Below are 17,340 nucleotides of genomic sequence, written 5' to 3'. Positions count from 1 at the left end.
AAACAAGGGGGCAAAAGAGGCCGTTAGAGAGAAGCCATCTTCTCAAACCTGAGTCAATACTCCTGAGGAGAACAGCAAGGAGGCGCCGCTCCGGCGAGCCTGGTTAGGCGGAGCAGGCGGTGCTGGGAGAGCGACTAGGGAAAGACACAACCCCGCAGAGCCGCGGTCGTCGCAGCTGACACCCGCCGGGGTCGGTCACACGAAAGCTCGGCAGCCGGTTGCCAAGTGCCTGGACGAGGCAGGCTCCAAGCGGAGGCGCTGAGGCATGTGTCCAGCCCCTGCCCGGAACGACGTGTTTCTAGCCACCGCAAGCTGGGCATCCTTTGCCAGCCCCCCCCCGGAGAGATGCTCTGAGATCCCCTCCCCAGCCTCAGGGCCAGCTCCGAGGGCGGCATGGGAGCCGCTCAGAGCGTGCCAGGCCCTGCCCTCTGCCAAGGGGCGCCCCCAGCAAGGGCCACTTACGTTCAAGTGCTCCATGGTCTCCTCCTTGAGGGCCCCGCAGGAAGCATCCAGCAGCTCGTAGAGGATGGTGTCGGCCCCCTTGCAGTACAAGGTCAGGTCGCCATCCGGGCTCCTCACTACAAGCAACGGGAGCAAAAGTTCTGGCAAACCCAGGTGACAGCCCTGCCCCCCGGGTGAACATGGAGGGGGTCTGCAGAGAGCCACGCTCTGCCTGCCGGGGGGGGGCACATGCACGGAGGGGACTGTGCCCCCTCGGGTGTGGCAGCCCCACGGCGGCCCTGGACACGCCGATGCCCCGTGGAAGCCTGTAGCCTCCCGTGCGTGAGGGGTGGACACGAGAAATGGCAGCCACGGAAGGTCCAGCCCCGCCCCAGCCAAGTCCCTCCTCACTGCCACCCTGCTGCTCTCCGGGGGCCCTGCCAGGAGGGTGCCCGGCCAAAGGGGGCGCCCGAGAGCTGCCCGCGCGGAGCTCACCAATAACGGACATCCTTTTGCGCACGTTGTTGAAGTCCAGAATTGCCAGGAGCTCGTAGACCTTCGTCTCTCCCATCTCCACCACCGTGATGGTCTCCGGGGTGCGAGCCCGAAACACGAAGCCGAAGTTTCGGGCTGCGGTGACCAGGGCTCCTTCGTCCGGAGACTGGGCCTGGTACACCAGGTGACCTGCCCGGCAAAGAGACGCGGCGTGCGTTCACCTCTGCCCCCAGAGCCGCGGCCGGCTCCTGGTGCGAGCAGACACGAGACTTCCTGAGCCACCGACCCGGTGCCCCACGACCCACGCCCCCAAGGCGGACTGACGCCCGGAGGAGGAGTGTGAAATATCGGTTAATTGGATAGTCGAGTACCCTCATGAGTTATCGGTCACACGACTATTCTACAGTCCCCAGGGGTGGGACCAGCAGCCAGTGCGCTCTGGCCCCACTCAAGAGGAGCCTCCTGCCCCTCCGCACTGCTGCCTCTGTAAAAACAAGCTCCCCTCGCGGACCAGCTGCCTGTCGCCCTGCGCTGCTGCCTCTGATACAGAGGCAGCAGCGTGCGGTGGCAGCAGCCCCCATCCGGGGAGGTCTCAGCTCCCAGGCCTGGTGTGAGCTGGAACTGAGCTGGGCTGCCTGCCCGCCCGGCTCCTAGTACACTGGAAATGCAGAGCTGCAGCGGGGATAGGTCCCGGACCCAGCGCGAGCCAGGACTGAGCCAGGTTGCCTGCCCGCCCGGCTCCTAGTACACTGGAAATGCAGAGCTGCAGCGGGGATAGGTCCCGGACCCAGCGCGAGCCAGGACTGAGCCAGGCTGCCTGCCCGCCCGGCTCCTAGTACACTGGAAATGCAGAGCCGCAGAGGGGGTAGGTCCCGGACCCAGCGCGAGCCAGAACTGAGCCAGGTTGCCTGCCCGCCCGGCTCCTAGTACACTGGCGGGGGGAATGCGTGTCGTCCACAGCATTAACCGATACGCTTTGCTTCTCGGGTAATGGACCGGACACTACATCCCTCGCCCGGAGAAGCGCCGCAGGTCCCCTCGAGTCCGTTGCAGGGGGCGGTGCAAGCCTGGTCCCTAGTCTCCACCTCTGGGAATCCCCCTCCGCTTGGGAGACTCCCGCAGCCCAAGGGATCTCACTGCCAGGAGCATTCCCACTGCTCAGCCCCGTCACAACCTCAGCCCCCCACTGGTGTCCTATCCACGGCCTCCAGATAGCGGCAACAGGACCGGCAGCTCCGGCAGGCAGGGGACTCTGCCCCAGATGGAACGGGGGGTGGGGTATGAGTAGGGAGCCCCATTGGCCGGATGGGCAGACGCTGCTCCTTGCCGCAGCAGAGCCGTGCCGACTGGTGCAGGGCACAGCACGTGGCTGCATCCCCACCGGCCTTTGCGCTTCTTGGAGGTAGCTACGGCGGCGGTGGCCAGCCCTTTCCCCGGGCCCCAAGGATCTGCCCCCACAAGGCGCCCCCAGAGCCTCCCCACACACCAACTCAGAGCCCCCTGCGGACACACACATGTGGCTCCACGTCCCATCTGGACCAGCACCCCTAGGGCACCAGTCCCGAACCAGGCACCTGTTGGGAGGAAGGGCGGCGTGAGCTAGTTTCAGGGGAAGCTGGAGCCCTATGAAGGGGGTGCCAGGTCCCAGTGCCTGGGGGCTCAGGGCTTTGGGGGTGACCCTGAAAGGGCCAACCCCTCAAAGGGCCACAGACCTGCCATTGAGGGACCCTGCTCTACAGCCCTGCATGGACCAACAAACGTGGATCCCCGTCCAACCCGCCATCGCAAAGCAGGCGCACGTCCCAGCCGCCTCGGCAGACGTGGGAGTGCGGGGTGCCGCGGGGACAGCCGGGGGCAGGGCTCTGCAGCAGGGAGGGGCCAGCCCAGCAACCTGCACCAGCCACGTCGGCGCCTTCCTCGCGCCTCACCTTCCTCCTTCTCCTCCGGCATCACCGTGTGGCAGAGCGAGAGCAGCCGGAAGAACCGGTGCGTCGCGTCGTCCCCCAGCTTCGTGGCCTCCACCAGGCTGTGGTCGTAGAACACGAACTTCGGGTCGGCCAGCGGGTTGTAGGAGAAATCCACCTTCTCGGTGTGCTGCAAGGGGCAGGCCCGGGGTCAGTAGCCCACGCGGCCAGGGAGCCCCTCATCCCCCCACGCTGCTAGGGAGCCCCTCCCCACACACACAGCGCCAAGGAGCCCCTCCCCCCACGCTGCCAGGGAACCCCTCCCCCCCAACACACACTGCCAGGGAGCCCCTCCCCCCCAACACACGCTGCTAGGGAGCCCCTCCCCACACACACAGCGCCAGGGAGCCCTCACCCCCCCCACGCTGCTAGGGAACCCCTCCCCCCCAACACACACTGCCAGGGAGCCCCTCCCCCCACGCTGCCAGGGAACCCCTCCCCCCCAACACACACTGCTAGGGAGCCCCTCACCCCCCCCACGCTGCCAGGGAGTCCCTCCCCCCCAACACACACTGCCAGGGAGCCCCTCACCCCCAACACACGCTGCTAGGGAGCCCCTCCCCACACACACAGCGCCAGGGAGCCCTCACCCCCCCACGCTGCTAGGGAGCCCCTCCCCCCCAACACACACTGCCAGGGAGCCCCTCCCCCCACGCTGCCAGGGAACCCTCCCCCCCCCCACAGCACCAGTGATTCCCCTCCCCCCCACATTCCCAGTGATCCCCCCCTGCCACACTTCCCCTTCCCCCCCCGCCACACTTCCACTCCCAGCTGGCCACAAGGGCTGACCCACAGGCAGCTCCAAGTGTAGCCCAGGGGCAGCAGGCACACAGCCCCTCAGAAACCTGCCCCACAGCTGGAGCCTGGTCCCTGGCAGATCCCCTCTGTCAGTGCTGGGTGTGTATGTAGGGACAGGGGGTGGCTTTGGCCCGTGTCCCTTGGAGCCCATCCCAGCAGGGCACCCCTGATCCTGCTAGCAGCCCACCACGCACCTCAGTGATCTCCGTCCTCTGCCCAGCCATGTCGTACACCTCACCTGCGGGTGCAAACACAGACAGGACGCGGCGTGCGTGAGGCTGACGGCGCACGGCCCTTGGGAGCGGGGCCGGGCCGGGGAGGAGACGCCCTGGACCTCACGCATGGAGCCTTCCTGGACTCAGCCAAAGCTCAGAAGCCGCCTCACCTTCTGAGAGCCGCACAGCAGCTCTGAGCCCTGGGAAGCACGCCTAGCCCCTGGGGCCCTGGTCTGGCATCTTCTCAGCACGCTTCCAGGGAGCGGTCCCGGGCCCACGTGCCATGGTGTCCCCAACGCCCCAGTAGCACGAGCCAAGGAAGAAGCTCACCATTAACCCAAGAAGAGGAGAGAGACTCGAGTGCCCCCCGGTTTCTAGGACAGACGGGCAAGGCCTACTCGCTGCCGATGGGCGGCTGACGGAAGGGGAAAACAACGCTCGGGCTGTGGTTACCATAGCACCACGGAGGGTGTCATTCTCGCGTGGTACACGCAATTCCAGTGGTTTCCCCCCTTCCTACACATCCTCTCCGTTTCTGGGAGCCCGGGGGAGGGGCGCTCTGCGACGGGCGCAGGAGGAAGGGCAGCGGTGTCCGTACCGTAGGCTTTCCCGTGGATGGAGCACTTGTTGAAAGCCATGATGTTCTGCGTGAGCGTGCCCGTTTTGTCCGAGAAGATGTACTTGATCTGGCCCAGCTCCTCGTTGAGGGTGGTGGTGCGGGCCTGGGCGGGCGTGTCGTTCAGCGGGTAATACATTTTACGGTCCCAGTCGATGTAGAAGCTGTTGCCCAGACGTATAATCTCTACACTGGGGGAAAGGGAAGAGAGGATGGGAGGGGCCAGCAGCTGCAGGGAGCACCAGAGTCCAAGGCTCGTGGTGGTGTGTGGCGCCGCGTGTCTGCTAACGGCCCCACGGCCACGCCTGCTGGACAGCCGGGCAGGCCCCTGCTGGGCTCCGAGGCCCTTTGAGAACGGCTTCCCGGCCACAAGCACCAATAAGACAGAGCCGCTCCCTCCTCCCCTCCAAGCATGCTCCATGCGGTCTCGGGAAGCCAGGCCTGCCTTGGGGGCAGACAGCCCCCCTGCACAGAATGTGTGGGGCAAGAGGCAGCCTAATTCATCGAGTAACCGAGAAGCAAAAGCTTGTAGGCTCATGCGCTAGACTACAGGCACTTTCCCGCCACCACCTTGCCAGGACACCTGTTAGCAGGCTGGCCAGCAGCCCAGCTCAGTCCTGACTTGTGCCGGGTCTGGGACCTGCCCCGCTGCGGCTCTGCATTTAAAGTGCATTAGGAGCCGGGCGGGCAGGCAGCCCGGCTGGCGCTGGACAGGGGCTGCGGCTGCCTGGGCGCTCTGCAGCGGGGACGCAACGGACGCGGTCGCATACCTGACGTAGAGTGAAATCGGCACCACGGTGTTCAGGATGATCACGTACGACCAGAACATGAGGAACCCCGAGTAGGGAGCAGAGGTGACGCCCTCCGCCCAGGGCAGGTAGACCTGGAAGTAGTAGCCCTTCTTGTACTCCCAGATGCCGTTCCCGATGGCCAGGATGAAGCACATCAGGGCTAAGAAAGCAAAGATCTGCAGGGAGAAGGTGTGTTTCAGGCAGCAGAGCGCGCTGAGTTCAGGGCCCTGGTAACATGCACGGTATGAAGCGGGCCCACCACGGGGAGGATCTGCCGGTGTTAGCTCCCAGCCAAGGCACGACCGACCAGTCCCTGCACCTGCCAGAGCCCTTCACGCAGCCTGTTGCTAATTCCCATCACAGGCTTTCAAAACGCCCCCGGACCACAGCTCAGGGGCACCTCTGAGCTCCCCATACTCTATTATTCGCATCACCCGAGCTGCTGGGGACACTAGCCATGGCCTGGGCCCCACGGCGCTAGGCGCTGTACAAACACACCAGCAAGAGTCTCTGCCCCAGAGCACTTACAATGTCAACTGTGTGAAAAGAGCCTAGAGGAGAGCACGGAGACACGAGGAGACAACGCTGCTCCACCCGCGGGCAGCCTCCCTTTCCCTGGCGTCGTCGAAACGGTTTCCACTTTGCCCCCGCGTGCCCATCTTAGGGACACGTGTTCACAGAGGAAGTGACAGCCCTGCCCTGTGGGCGGAGCCGATGGACTCACTGACCCATTCTCTCTCCCGCCTGTCTGCCTGCACCAGATTTACCCCGTTGCTCTGGCCGTAGCTGAAATGACGTTTGGTTGTTTCATTTCAGTCGTTGCTCTGGGGTGGGGCTGGGGTACCGGGGGTCAGTCTGCAGGCTGCCCAGGGGAGAGGGACCAACCAGCAGCGTGGGGCCAGAGGAGAAGCACCGCTCCACAGCTGCTGCAGCAGACACGGCTGGGGGACAGACAGACCAACCTCAAACACCTAGCAGAGAGCTGTCCCTTTCTCCACCCCTGCCGCCCCCGTGGGGTGATAGCTCTTCCCGTCCCCATCTCTGGCCCCTCGCTCCTCCCCTGTGGTCATTCTGTGGCATTAGGCTACGTCTACACTGCAACGCTATTTCGGGATACCGGAGAATCCCGAAGAAGCTATCCCACATCTTCACAGCAAGCCCGTTATTTCGGGCTCACTACTCTGACGTCCCCGTAAACCTCATTCCACGAGGAGGGCGGGGCGTTTCGGAAGAGCGGGTCATTTCCCAATAAGTGCCGTGTCGACTGCGCCCAAGGACGAAATAAGCGATTTCGAAAGGGACTCGGAATAAGATCCGCACCGTGCGCAGCTCAAAGTGCAAAGCTCATTTCAAGCTCCGCATGCAGCGTAGACGCAGCCTGACTGTCCCTCCTGCCAGCCCCTTCCCTTTCCATTGCGTGGCAAACAATCCCATTCCAGGCACATCCCACGGTCGTGGCACGAGCAACCCGGCCCTCGCTTTAAGTTCTGAAAAGCTTCTCGGGCAGACGGACTCACAGACGGATGGACAGACGGACGCACGAACTCTCTCTCTAGTAGATCCGCACAGCTGACGCTGCAAAACCCGGCCCTGTGGTCTTAGCCTTTCCCAGCAGGTGGGACAATTACCATTTCTCATCTGCTCCTTCGTTCCCTAGGCCTTGAGTCCCACACTAGCAAGGTGTGTCGAAGCAGAAGGCAGGTCTGATGGTGTCCCAGCAGAGAATCCAACACCCGCCAGACCTGGGCTCCCAAGGCAGGGGATGCCCATACAGGCTAACGGTCAGGGATTGTCTAGGGGATGGGGGACTGGAGCAGACCTCAGGAACACAGCGAGTATTTCCCCGCTCACTCAGACTTCCCGGGTGCCCACAGGAAAGTCACTTTCCCCCCTCTCTGCCTACATCACCCCATCTGTGAATTAGCAGAAGGTGAGTGTTACGTTTTCCCCAGTGCGGCACGACGGGAAGAGGGGAACGATGCCAAATCTCTCACCACCGACCCATCTGAACATCTCCGTGGGGCCGGCCAGGCTCACGGCCGGAAAACCAGGAAGTGGCCCAATACGGCCCCTGCCTTGCAGACACTTCCCGCCCGCCACGGGGCAGGACAGAAAGCGCTGCGGGGAAGCTGCTTGCCAGAGAGGGCCCCAACGGGTCCTTAGGCGAGCTGATTGATATGGGCTTTAGACTAGGTTTGTCGGGGGACGGTGACCTGAGTGGTGGGGGAAGTGGGATACCAGGAAGGAACAAGGAGGAAGGAGCAACAGAGGAGGACCCTGACTCATACAGGGAAGGTTGGGCAACCGGCTAGTTCTCTAAGGTGTCTGTACACGAACGCAGGAGCCTGGGAAACAAACAGGGAGAATTAGAAGCCCTGGCCCAGTCCAAGAACTAGGATTTGATTGGGATAACGGAGCCGTGGTGGGACGACTCGCATGACTGGAGCGCAGTCATGGAAGGGTATAGACTGCTCAGGAAGAACAGGCGGGGGAGAAAAGGAGGAGGAGTTGCATTGTATGTAAGAGAGCACTACGATTGCTCTGAACTCCAGTATAAAGAGGGAGAAAAGCCTGTTGAGAGTCTATGGGTTAAGCTTAGAGGTGGGAGCAACAGGGGTGATGTCGTGGTCGGTGTCTGCTCTAGACAGATCAGGTGGACGGGGCAGACGAGGTTTTCTTCAGACAACAGAGAGAAGTTTCCAGATCGCAGGCCCTGGTTCTCATGGGGGCCTTGAATCCCCCTGACATCTATTAGGAGCCCAATTCAGCAGGACACAGGCAATCCGGGGTTTTTGGAGAACGTTGGGGATAACTTCTTGTTACGAGTGCTGCAGGATCCGACCAGGGGCCGTGTGCAGCCTGACCTTCTGCTCACAAACAGGGAGGAACTAGTTGGGGAAGTGGAGGTGGGTGACAACCTGGGAAGCAGGGATCATGAGATGGTCGATTTCAGGATCCTGACCAAAGGAAGAAAGGGAAGCAGCAAAATACACCCCTGGACTTCAGACAAGCAGATTTTGACTCCCTCAGAGATCTGATGGGCAGGATCCCCTGGGATGCTAACATGAAGGGGAAAGGAGTCCAGGACAGCTGGCAGGATTTTAAAGAAGCCTTATTAAAGGCACAGAAAGAAACCACCCTGATGCACAATAAGAAAAGCAAATAAGTCAAGAGACCAGATTGGCTCACTGGGGAAATCCTTGGGGAGCTTAAACACAAACAGGAAGCTTGTAAGAAGTGGAAACGTGGCCAGATGACCAGGGAGGAGTATAAATATATTCCTCGAGAATGCAGGGGAGTTCTCAGGAAGGCGAAAGCGCCAGTGGAATTGCAGCTGGCGAGGGATGTGAAGGGGAACAAGAAAGGTTTCTCCAGGCATGTTAGCAGTAAGAGGGAGATCAGGGGGGGGGGGGGCCCTTTCTGGATGAGGGCTGTAACCCAGTGATAGATGATGTGGGAAAAGCTGAAGCACTCAATGCTTCCTTTGCCTCTGTCTTCACAGACAAGGTCGGCTCACAGACTAATGCGCTAGGCAACACAGTATGGGAAGGAGGTGGGCAGCCCTCGGTGGGGAAAGAACAGGTTAGGAACTATGTTGAAAAGCTAAATGTACATAAATCCATGGGCCCGGATTTAATGCATTTCTGTTGTGGCGTGTCGGGGTCCCCCGCCTCCTGCACCCCCGTAGTGGCAGGAACAGACTCCACCAGCCAGTAGAACAGAGGGAGTTTATTGCTCCTCCAGGATACAGCCCAGCACAGATGCAATCCGGTTACAGGGCAGGCCTAGGATGCCTCAGCCCCCCTTGAGATGGGGGAGACTGGGCCCCTAAATCCCAGCCCCTTGCTTAGGCTGCTTCCCCCATGATACCAGACAGAAACTAAAAACGTCCCTTCCAGCCCTGCCCCCCAGCCAGGGGCTGGCCTCCCCTCCTTCCTTTGTTTCTCTCCCTGGGAGGCAACTGGTCGGACAGGTTGGGAGCCCCTTGCATAATGACTCATCCCCTGCCCTGCTGGGCCGTGCTACCAACAGCCGCCAGCAGGGGTCACCCACAGCCCAGCATAGCAGCCAGCAAGGTACCACAGTACATCACACGAGGGGACTGAGGGAGTTGGCAAATCATAGAATCATAGGACTGGAAGGGACCTCGAGAGGTCATCAAGTCCAGCCCCCCGCCCTCAAGGCAGGACCAAGCTCCACCTACACCATCCCTTTCCAAATGTCATTGCGGAGCCTTTGGCCATTATCTTTGAAAACGCGTGGAGATCGGGAGAGGTCCCAGATGATGGGAAAAAGGCAAATGTAGGGCCCATCTGTGACGTAGTGGGGGTACCTGGCTGGTTTCTATGCTGCTGGCTCTGGGGGAACCCCCACTGGCTGCCGTGGGGACCACGACCCAGCAAAACAGGATGAGTCACTATGCAACCAGTGGCCAGACACCCCCCATGGAGAGGAACAAAGGAAGGTGGATGCTGCCCTGGCTGGGGGGCAGGGCTGGAAGAGGGTTAGTTAGTTGCTGTCTGGGAGGATGGAGGAGACAGCCTAGGGAAAGGGGCTGGAGTTTAGGGGCCCAGTCTCCCCCATCTCAAGGGGGCCTGAGGCATCCTAGCCCAGCTCTGTGACCAGATTACATCTGTGCTGTGCTGTATCCTGGAGAGGCAATAAACTTCCTCTATTCCACCGGCTGGTGCAGTCTGTTTGTGCCATTTCGGGGTGCAGGAGGCGGGGGACCCCCAACGCGTCGTCACACCATCTTTACAAAAGGGAAGGAGGACGATCCAGGGAACCCGTCAGCCTTACCTCAGTCCCCGGAAAAATCATGGAGGGGATCCGCAAGGAATCCATTTTGAAGCACTTGGAAGAGGGGAAAGTGATCAGGAGCAGTCAACATGGATTCTCCAGCGGCCACTGTGACGGCGAGTTGGGGGGTTCCCCCGACCCTGCACCCCCGTAGCAGCAAGAACAGGCTCCACCAGCAATAATAAGTGGGTTATTGCTGCTCCGGGACACAGACCAGCACAGACGTGACGTGGCTACAGGACTCAGGGCCAGGACGCCTCAGCCCCCTTGAGATGGGTCCCTGGGCCCCTCGATTCCAGCCCCTCCTTAGTCCGTCTCCTTCATGATTCCAGCCAGAAACTGCCCTTCCCCCCACACTCCCTGCCTTTGTTCCGTCCCTTCCCTTAACTGGGCCAGACGCACCCCGCTGGGCCGTGCTCACAGGCAGAGGCCAGGAGGGTCACCCACAGCCCAAGCACAGCAACCGGCAAGGTACTGACACCGCATCACAGCCAGTCCTGCCTGACCAACCTGATTAGCTTCTATGATGCGGTGCCTGGCTCTGTGGACATGGGGAAGTCAGTGGATGTGATAGACCTTGACTTTAGCAGGGCTTTTGATACGGTCTCCCACAATATTCTTGCCAGCAAGTTAAGGGAGTCTGGATTGGATAGATGGACGGTAAGATGGACAGAAAGCTGGCTAGATTGTCGGGCCCAACGGCTCGTGATCAACGGCTCGGCGTCTGGTTGGCCGTCGGTTTCTAGCGGAGTGCCCCAAGGATCTAGGGCCGATTTTGTTCAACATCTTTATTAATGACCTAGAGGGGGGGGATGGATTGCACCCTCAGCAAGTTTGCGGATGGCACTAAGCTGGGGGGAGAGGGCAAGGCTAGGGTCCAGCATGACCTAGGTAAACTGGAGGATTGGGCCAAAAGAAATCTGATGAGGTTCAACAAGGACAAGTGCAGAGTCCTGCACTTGGGACAGAAGAATCCCAAGCATTGGTACAGGCTGGGGACCGACTGGCTAAGCAGCAGTTCTGCAGAAAAGGTTCTAGGGGTTGCAGTGGATGAGAAGCTGGAGATGAGTCAACAGGGGCCCTTGTAGCCAAGAAGGCGAATGGTGTATTAGGTTGCATTAAGAGGAGCATTGCCAGCAGATCCAGAGATGTGATTGTTCCCCTTTATTCAGCTCTGGGGAGGTCACATCTGGAGTGTTGTGTCCAGTTCTGGGCCCCCCACTACAGGAAGGATGTGGGCGCATTGGAGAGGGTCCAGCGGGGGGCGACCAAAATGATTATGGTGCTGGAGCACGTGACCTACGCAGAGAGGCTGAGGGAGCTGGGTTTGTTCAGTCTGCAGAAGAGCAGAGTGAGGGGGTGTGACGTAGTGGGGGTACTTGCTGGGCTGTGGTGACCCCTGCTGTCTGGAGCAAGACCCAGCAGGGAAAACCTCACTAGGCAGAGGTAATGCCAAACTTGTTGAACCAGTGGCCAGACACCCCCCATGGAGAGGAACAAAGGAAGGTGGATGCTGCCCTGGCTGGGGGGCAGGGCTGGAAGAGGGTTAGTTAGTTCCTGTCTGGAAGGCAGGGAATAAGGAGCTGGGGAGGGGGCTGGGACTCCCCTATCTCAAGGGGGGGCACTGAGGCCTCTTAGCCCCAGTTCCTGTAACCAGATTACATCTGTGCTGCGCTGTGCTGGAGGAGCAATAAACCACCCTCAATTCCACTGGCTGCTGCAGTCTGTTTGTGCCATTTCGGGGTGCAGGAGACGGGGAACCCCCAACGCACCGTCACAGGGGGGATCTGAGAGCAGCCTGCAGGGGATCCCACAGAGGCTGGTGGCAGAACGAGGAGCAATGGGCGCAGGGTGCAGTGGGGAAATGCAGTGAGCAGGGTTGGCTGCTCACTGACCCCGAGGAAGAAGGATCCCCTGAGCCCGGGTGGGCTGAGACGGAGCCTGCCCCTTTAAGCCCACAGAGGCCTGGGGAGGGGCAGGAGGTATAAGAGCTGAGCCCAGAGGCGCAGTGGGGGGCCAGCTGTCGGAGGGAGCAGAGGGCTGCCCCGAGGACGCCGAGGCGGACGACTGGCCTAGACTTGGACTATACAGGCCCTGTGACCCGCTGCTGCCTGGGAGCCAGGTGCAGGCTGAGGGGGGTCCGCAGGTGGCCCGGGGGGGCAGGGGACGGTCACCCCGTGATGCGCGTCAGTGGGCTTCGGAGCAGAATCCCTGCTGACCCCCGTGGCCACCAAGGCTGCCGCTCCTGGGCCTGGGCCGGGATGTGGTGGAGCAGGGAGGGCCCCGTCCCCCCGCCACCCCTACATTGGGAGGCAGTCTCCCCCTGCCCCCCGTGCTGGGAAAGTGGTTTGTTTGCCGGCCCCGCCCTCAGGCCCCTGGTCTTAAAGGGGCCGCCGGGCTAGGGAGTGCAGGCCCGGGCACAGGGCAGGGGCTCAGGACTGGGCGAGCGCTCGCACAGGGAGGTCTAGGTTGGAGATTAGGACACGGTGCCCTCAGGGCAGGACTCTGCTCTCTCCTAGGCGGGTGGGAAGCGCCGGGCTGGGTTCCCCAGGGCGGGGGTGGAATCTCCATCCCTAGAGGTAAGTCCCGGCTGGGATGGCTGAGTCGGGGCTGGTCCTCTGGGCCGGGGCTGCAGCCCTGGGGTTCTGTGACTGCTTTATGGAGGAGCGATTGGCTGGCCTGGGGCGTCCCCTAGCGGCGAAGCTGCTCCGGCTGCCGGCTGCGACCCACGTTCGAATGCCAAGCAGGCAGGGTGGGGGCCTGGAGGCGAAGCTCGCTGGCAGGGACCTCTCCCCGCAGCCAGGGCGGCTGTACCGGCGGTGCACAAGGCCGGGTGGGCGCCGCAACGGCGAGCTGGGAACCGGGCTCGGCTGGCCTGTCACCATCGCAGTCTCGCGCCATTTCACGAGTGACCATCGACGTGGCGGGAACACGCACAGCCGCTGCTACTCACAGCTGAACAGGGGAGCTCAGCTAATGTCGCCTTGCCTTGAGCAGACTCTCGAGCTGTTCTCCAAGCCACGCGGCTCGGGCGCCGGCTCAGCCAGTGCGAGCCCATCGCCCTGCGGGGAGGGCCCCTTCGCCACCCAGCTGTTGCTGAAGAGCTGCCCTTGCAGCCCGAGGGAGAGGCCCCTGGGTCGAGGCTCCAGGGCCGGTGCCGGCTGATGGCTGCGGCCCCCTTGCGTGAGCGGCTGCAGTTTGTTACCGTTGACGAGGAGTTTCAGCCGCCAACACAGCCCTCAGCATTGAGATTAGCGGCGAGTCAGAGCCGGCCCCCTGGATCGGAAGGATCTGCCTCCTGCTTTTACATGCAGCCCCCAGGGCGGGAGAGGCAGCCCCGCAGCCAGCAGAGAGCGGGACGGAAAGCGACACACTCGATTATCGAGCGTCGGGTGTGACAGCGCGTTGGGGTCCCCCGTCTCCTGCACCCCCATAGTGGCACGGACAGACTCCCCCAGCCAGTAGAACAGAGGTGGTTTATTGCTTCTCCAGGATACAGCACAGCACAGATGTCATCTGGTTCCAGGGCAGGCCTAGGATGCCTCAGCCCCCCTTGAGATGGGGAGCCTGGGCCCCTAAATCCCAGCCCCTTTCCCTAGGCTGTCTCCTCCATGATCCCAGACAGAAACTCCCTCACTCCCAGCCCTGCCCCCAGCCAGGGCTCCACTCCCCTTCTTCCCATTGTTCCGCTCCCTGGGAGATCACTGGTCAGACAGGTTCGAAGCCCCCTTGCGTAATGACTCATCCCCTGCCCTGCTGGGCCGGGCTGCAGCCAGTGGAGGTCACTCAGAGCCCATTGCCCAGCATAGCCACCAGCAAGGTACCCCCACTACGTCACACCGGGCAGACAGACGTACCTGCGGATATCGAAGGAGCCGGGCAGCGAGAAGGGAAACAAACCCACGTTTGTTTAAATGGAAACCGACAAAGGGTGTTTAGAAAACGTCACTTGCAGGCTTCCAAGCGGGTCTCACCCCATGGAGGGAACGAGCACAGCACATGAAAAGCCACGAAGAAAGGCCCTTCATGCGACCGGTTTCACGGCCTCGTCCGGCAGCCTGGGCCCTAGCAGAGGGGCTGCAGAAACCCACGTGCTAATGCACTTTGCGAGCGCTCTGCTTTTGCTCATTAGGCCCTGCGGATAGCCCTTCTCTCGTCAGGGACGGGGGCGGGGCACTCAAACGATGAAGGTGTCTGAAGAAGAAGCGAAGCGAAATGAATGGGACTTACCACTAACACAAGGACGTTCATTAGCCGGTCAATGCTCGTCCGTTTAAAGGTTGTTTTCCCGCTGTTCTGCATTAATTTGGTGTCTGGCCCTAAAAGATCAAACACCGCCATGATTTTTAAGGGCATGGATCACTTCCAGAGCCGCTTCCCTTCCATGCACCAAAGCACTCTACAAACATACATTAACAGGGTCATTACGTCCCTCTAATTTTTCCATTCATATGTGGAATAAATTTTGTTCCGTGCACTGATGCATGTGCAGATGTGCACCACTGGTAGAAATACAAGCTGCCGGCCGTGCGCACTCTGCTACTCACCTGGGTGGCCGCCCGAGCACACAGCTTACCGGGCACACTGATCATATTATTCCCATGTTACAGATGGCAGTAAAGTAGCATGCCAAGGCCATAGAATCAGAAGCAGAAACCAGACCTCCCGGCGCTCACGCCCTGCTACAGCCAATGCGCCCACCCTAACTTATGGAAAAGAGCAGGTACCACATCGGCAGCGCCCCTGCCCCCCGTTCATTTCCTTGCGGGTCTGCAGTGCGACACACACAACCCCAATCTCACTTTCGCCTCCCACAAATACAGGTGCAACCGAACCCTGGCCCTGGGTCCCAGGTGTAACCCGGAGGAGGGGTGTCTCTGAGCTCTCCGGGCTGCTTGCAGCTGGGACCTGCTCAGTATCCGCGTGGAGCAACCAAGAGACTGAGTCCCGAGCCCTCAAGCAGGGTCAGCATTTGAGGACTCTCGGCCCATAGGGCGGGGCTAGGCTGAGGCTCCTCCCCCACCCTGACACTGGCTGCCCCCAGCCCTAGGGGGGAGCAGCTTCTCTGTATGACAAAGAGTCCGTCAAGGTGCACTGAGGTTTTGCAACCTCGGTCAGGTTCACTCCCCACCGCTCTCCGGCAACCTGACTCAGAAAACTCCCCAGGGAGTGTCTGGGCCGCCCCTCGCCCAGGGCGAAGGGACGTGCCGCCGTTCCCCTCGCGTTCTTGTCCCCGATGGAACCCGCCTCCCCGGGGGACGCAACTGGCCCTTCCCGCCCCCCGGGGGATGCGACTGGCCCTTCCCGCCCCCCGGGGGACGTTTCCACCCTGCTCCTCCGCGGGTGCCACCTACCGGCGTAAATCACGAGGCCGAAGCACCACTCCGTGTTCCTGATGGTGCAGCCCCGCAGCAGCATCTTCTCGTTGTCCAGGGCAAACTTCTCCCCGTGGAGCGTCAGCGTCCCCGTGAACTTATCCAGCTTGTTGTTCGGCGCCTCGCATCTGACTTCCCCTGGAAGCAGAGAGCCGGCAATGGGAAACCTCCCTGGGGCTAGCCCCCCTCCGCCGCCCGGGCAGGGCACCCCCAGCAGCGCCGTGCCCGGATCTCGTTCTGCGGGTACTGCCCCTGCCCCAGCAAGCCGAGTGTCTGCACCGAGTGACGCCCCTCCTGGGCGTGTCCTGTGCCACTGGCCACGGGCTGGTCCCGGCCCCTTGAGGCTACATCATATCCCGGCCCTCTCTCCCCAACAGAGATCCCGTCCCCTTGCCAGCCCCGCAGCCCCCAACCGGCCCGGCCAGCGCCCAGTGCCATGTGGCTGGAGGCCTCCCACGAGGACTGGCAGGCCAGGGACCCGACGGACACGGCCCACCACGAGCCCTCCCCAAGCAGCCGGGGGAGAAGGGGCCAGCCTGAGGTTCCGGCCGGGCGTCGGCACAGCGGAGAACACACGCACATGCAGACAGCAACGTCCAACAGAGTCGCACGCAGGGGCAACCCCGACCTGGCCCCACGGCCTCCTACAGCAGCCTGCCTAGCGCACTGCCGGCCCACGCTGGGCAGTGCCACGCGTCCAGGGACAGGCTGTGGACAGCGGAGCAGAGGCCGCTGCCGACGGGGAACGTACCTGGCCGGGTTGCTTTAGCGGCTGTGGGACTCTGCCCACGACAGCCCGGGGCTGACGCTGTCTACCCGCGGGCAGTGGGTCTAGCGGGCACCCCAGAAAGGAAGCAGGAAAGGGCTCGTAAGAGAAGCAAGCAGAGCGTCTGTGGAAAGGCAGGAAGAGGAGCTGGGGGCAAAGGAACAAGCACACGTCAGTGTCGGAGCCCCCAGCGGCAGAGCGAGCTCTCGGCAACCCTGCGTGTGACACTCCCCACAGCTGGCGCCGAGTTGCCTCCAGGCGGGAGAGAGGAGCACCCTGAGTAACGTCGCCCCGGGTGCGGCTTCCCTGCACGGCCCTGCACAACGGTAGCCAAGCTGTGGGTGCCTTTGCCATCCAACCTTCTCCTCTCGGCCTGCCCCGGAAGCCCGTGTCGGGCTCCATACAATTGTTTCTGCCTGTACAGAGGTTAGCTGCAGAAGTGAGGCTGAGTCTAATCAGGCATGCGTCCCAGGACTTTTCCAAATACAATGCTTCCTGCTGCAATTCCTATTTCCCCTTTCAATGTGTCAAACAGAGCCCCCTTTCTATACACCGCTAGAGATTTTGGAAAGCTTCAACCCAAGTGTGACATAGTGGGGGTACCTTGCTGGTTGCTATGCTGGGCAGTGGGTTGTGAGTGACCTCCACTGGCTGCAGCATGGCCCAGCAGGGCAGGGGATGAGTCATTATGCAAGGGGGCTTCGAACCTGTCTGACCAGTCATCTCCCAGGGAGCGGAACAATGGGAAGAAGGAGAGTGGAGCCCTGGCTGGGGGCAGGGCTGGGAGTGAGTTAGGGAGGTTTCTGGCTGGTATCATGGAGGAGACAGCCTAGGGAAAGGGGCTGGAATTTAGGGGCCCAGTCTCCCCCATCTCAAGGGGGGCTGAGGCATCCTAGGCCTGGTTCCTGTAACCAGATGACATCTGTGCTGTGCTGTATCCTGGAGAAGCAATAAACTCCCTCTATTCTACTGGCTGGTGGAGTCTGTCCGTGCCGTTTCGGGGGTGCAGGAGACGGGGGACCCCCAACGCGCCGTCACCCCAAGAGAAGAGTTTTAACTCTGGAAAAGGTTGTGAAACA

The 17,340-nt window shown here is 61.6% G+C and overlaps 1 protein-coding gene across 4 annotated transcripts in view; it reads right to left on the bottom strand.

The window, feature by feature from the left end:
* LOC102462785 (phospholipid-transporting ATPase ID) overlaps nucleotides 1-17,340 on the bottom strand; it is a 109,972-nt gene that overhangs the window by 33,544 nt on the left and 59,088 nt on the right. For 3 of the 4 annotated variants that reach the window (XM_075932841.2, XM_075932840.2, XM_075932842.2), the window contains exons 10-17: nucleotides 15,475-15,633; nucleotides 14,351-14,439; nucleotides 5,300-5,496; nucleotides 4,512-4,720; nucleotides 3,893-3,936; nucleotides 2,865-3,030; nucleotides 937-1,125; nucleotides 463-578 (exon numbers count right to left, since the gene is read on the bottom strand). In XM_075932841.2, coding sequence (XP_075788956.1) covers nucleotides 463-578; nucleotides 937-1,125; nucleotides 2,865-3,030; nucleotides 3,893-3,936; nucleotides 4,512-4,720; nucleotides 5,300-5,496; nucleotides 14,351-14,439; nucleotides 15,475-15,633 — 1,169 coding nt within the window. Of the gene's footprint in view, nucleotides 1-462; nucleotides 579-936; nucleotides 1,126-2,864; nucleotides 3,031-3,892; nucleotides 3,937-4,511; nucleotides 4,721-5,299; nucleotides 5,497-14,350; nucleotides 14,440-15,474; nucleotides 15,634-16,246; nucleotides 16,385-17,340 lie in introns of those variants that run through there. The other variant, XM_075932843.2, reaches the window with a different exon arrangement.

Source organism: Pelodiscus sinensis, chromosome 6 (assembly GCF_052426305.1).
Source record: "Pelodiscus sinensis isolate ZL-2025 chromosome 6, ASM5242630v1, whole genome shotgun sequence".
Lineage (NCBI taxonomy): Eukaryota > Metazoa > Chordata > Testudines > Trionychidae > Pelodiscus > Pelodiscus sinensis.
Note: the sequence above shows the minus strand (reverse complement) of the source record. Positions and strands in the feature narration are given on the sequence as shown.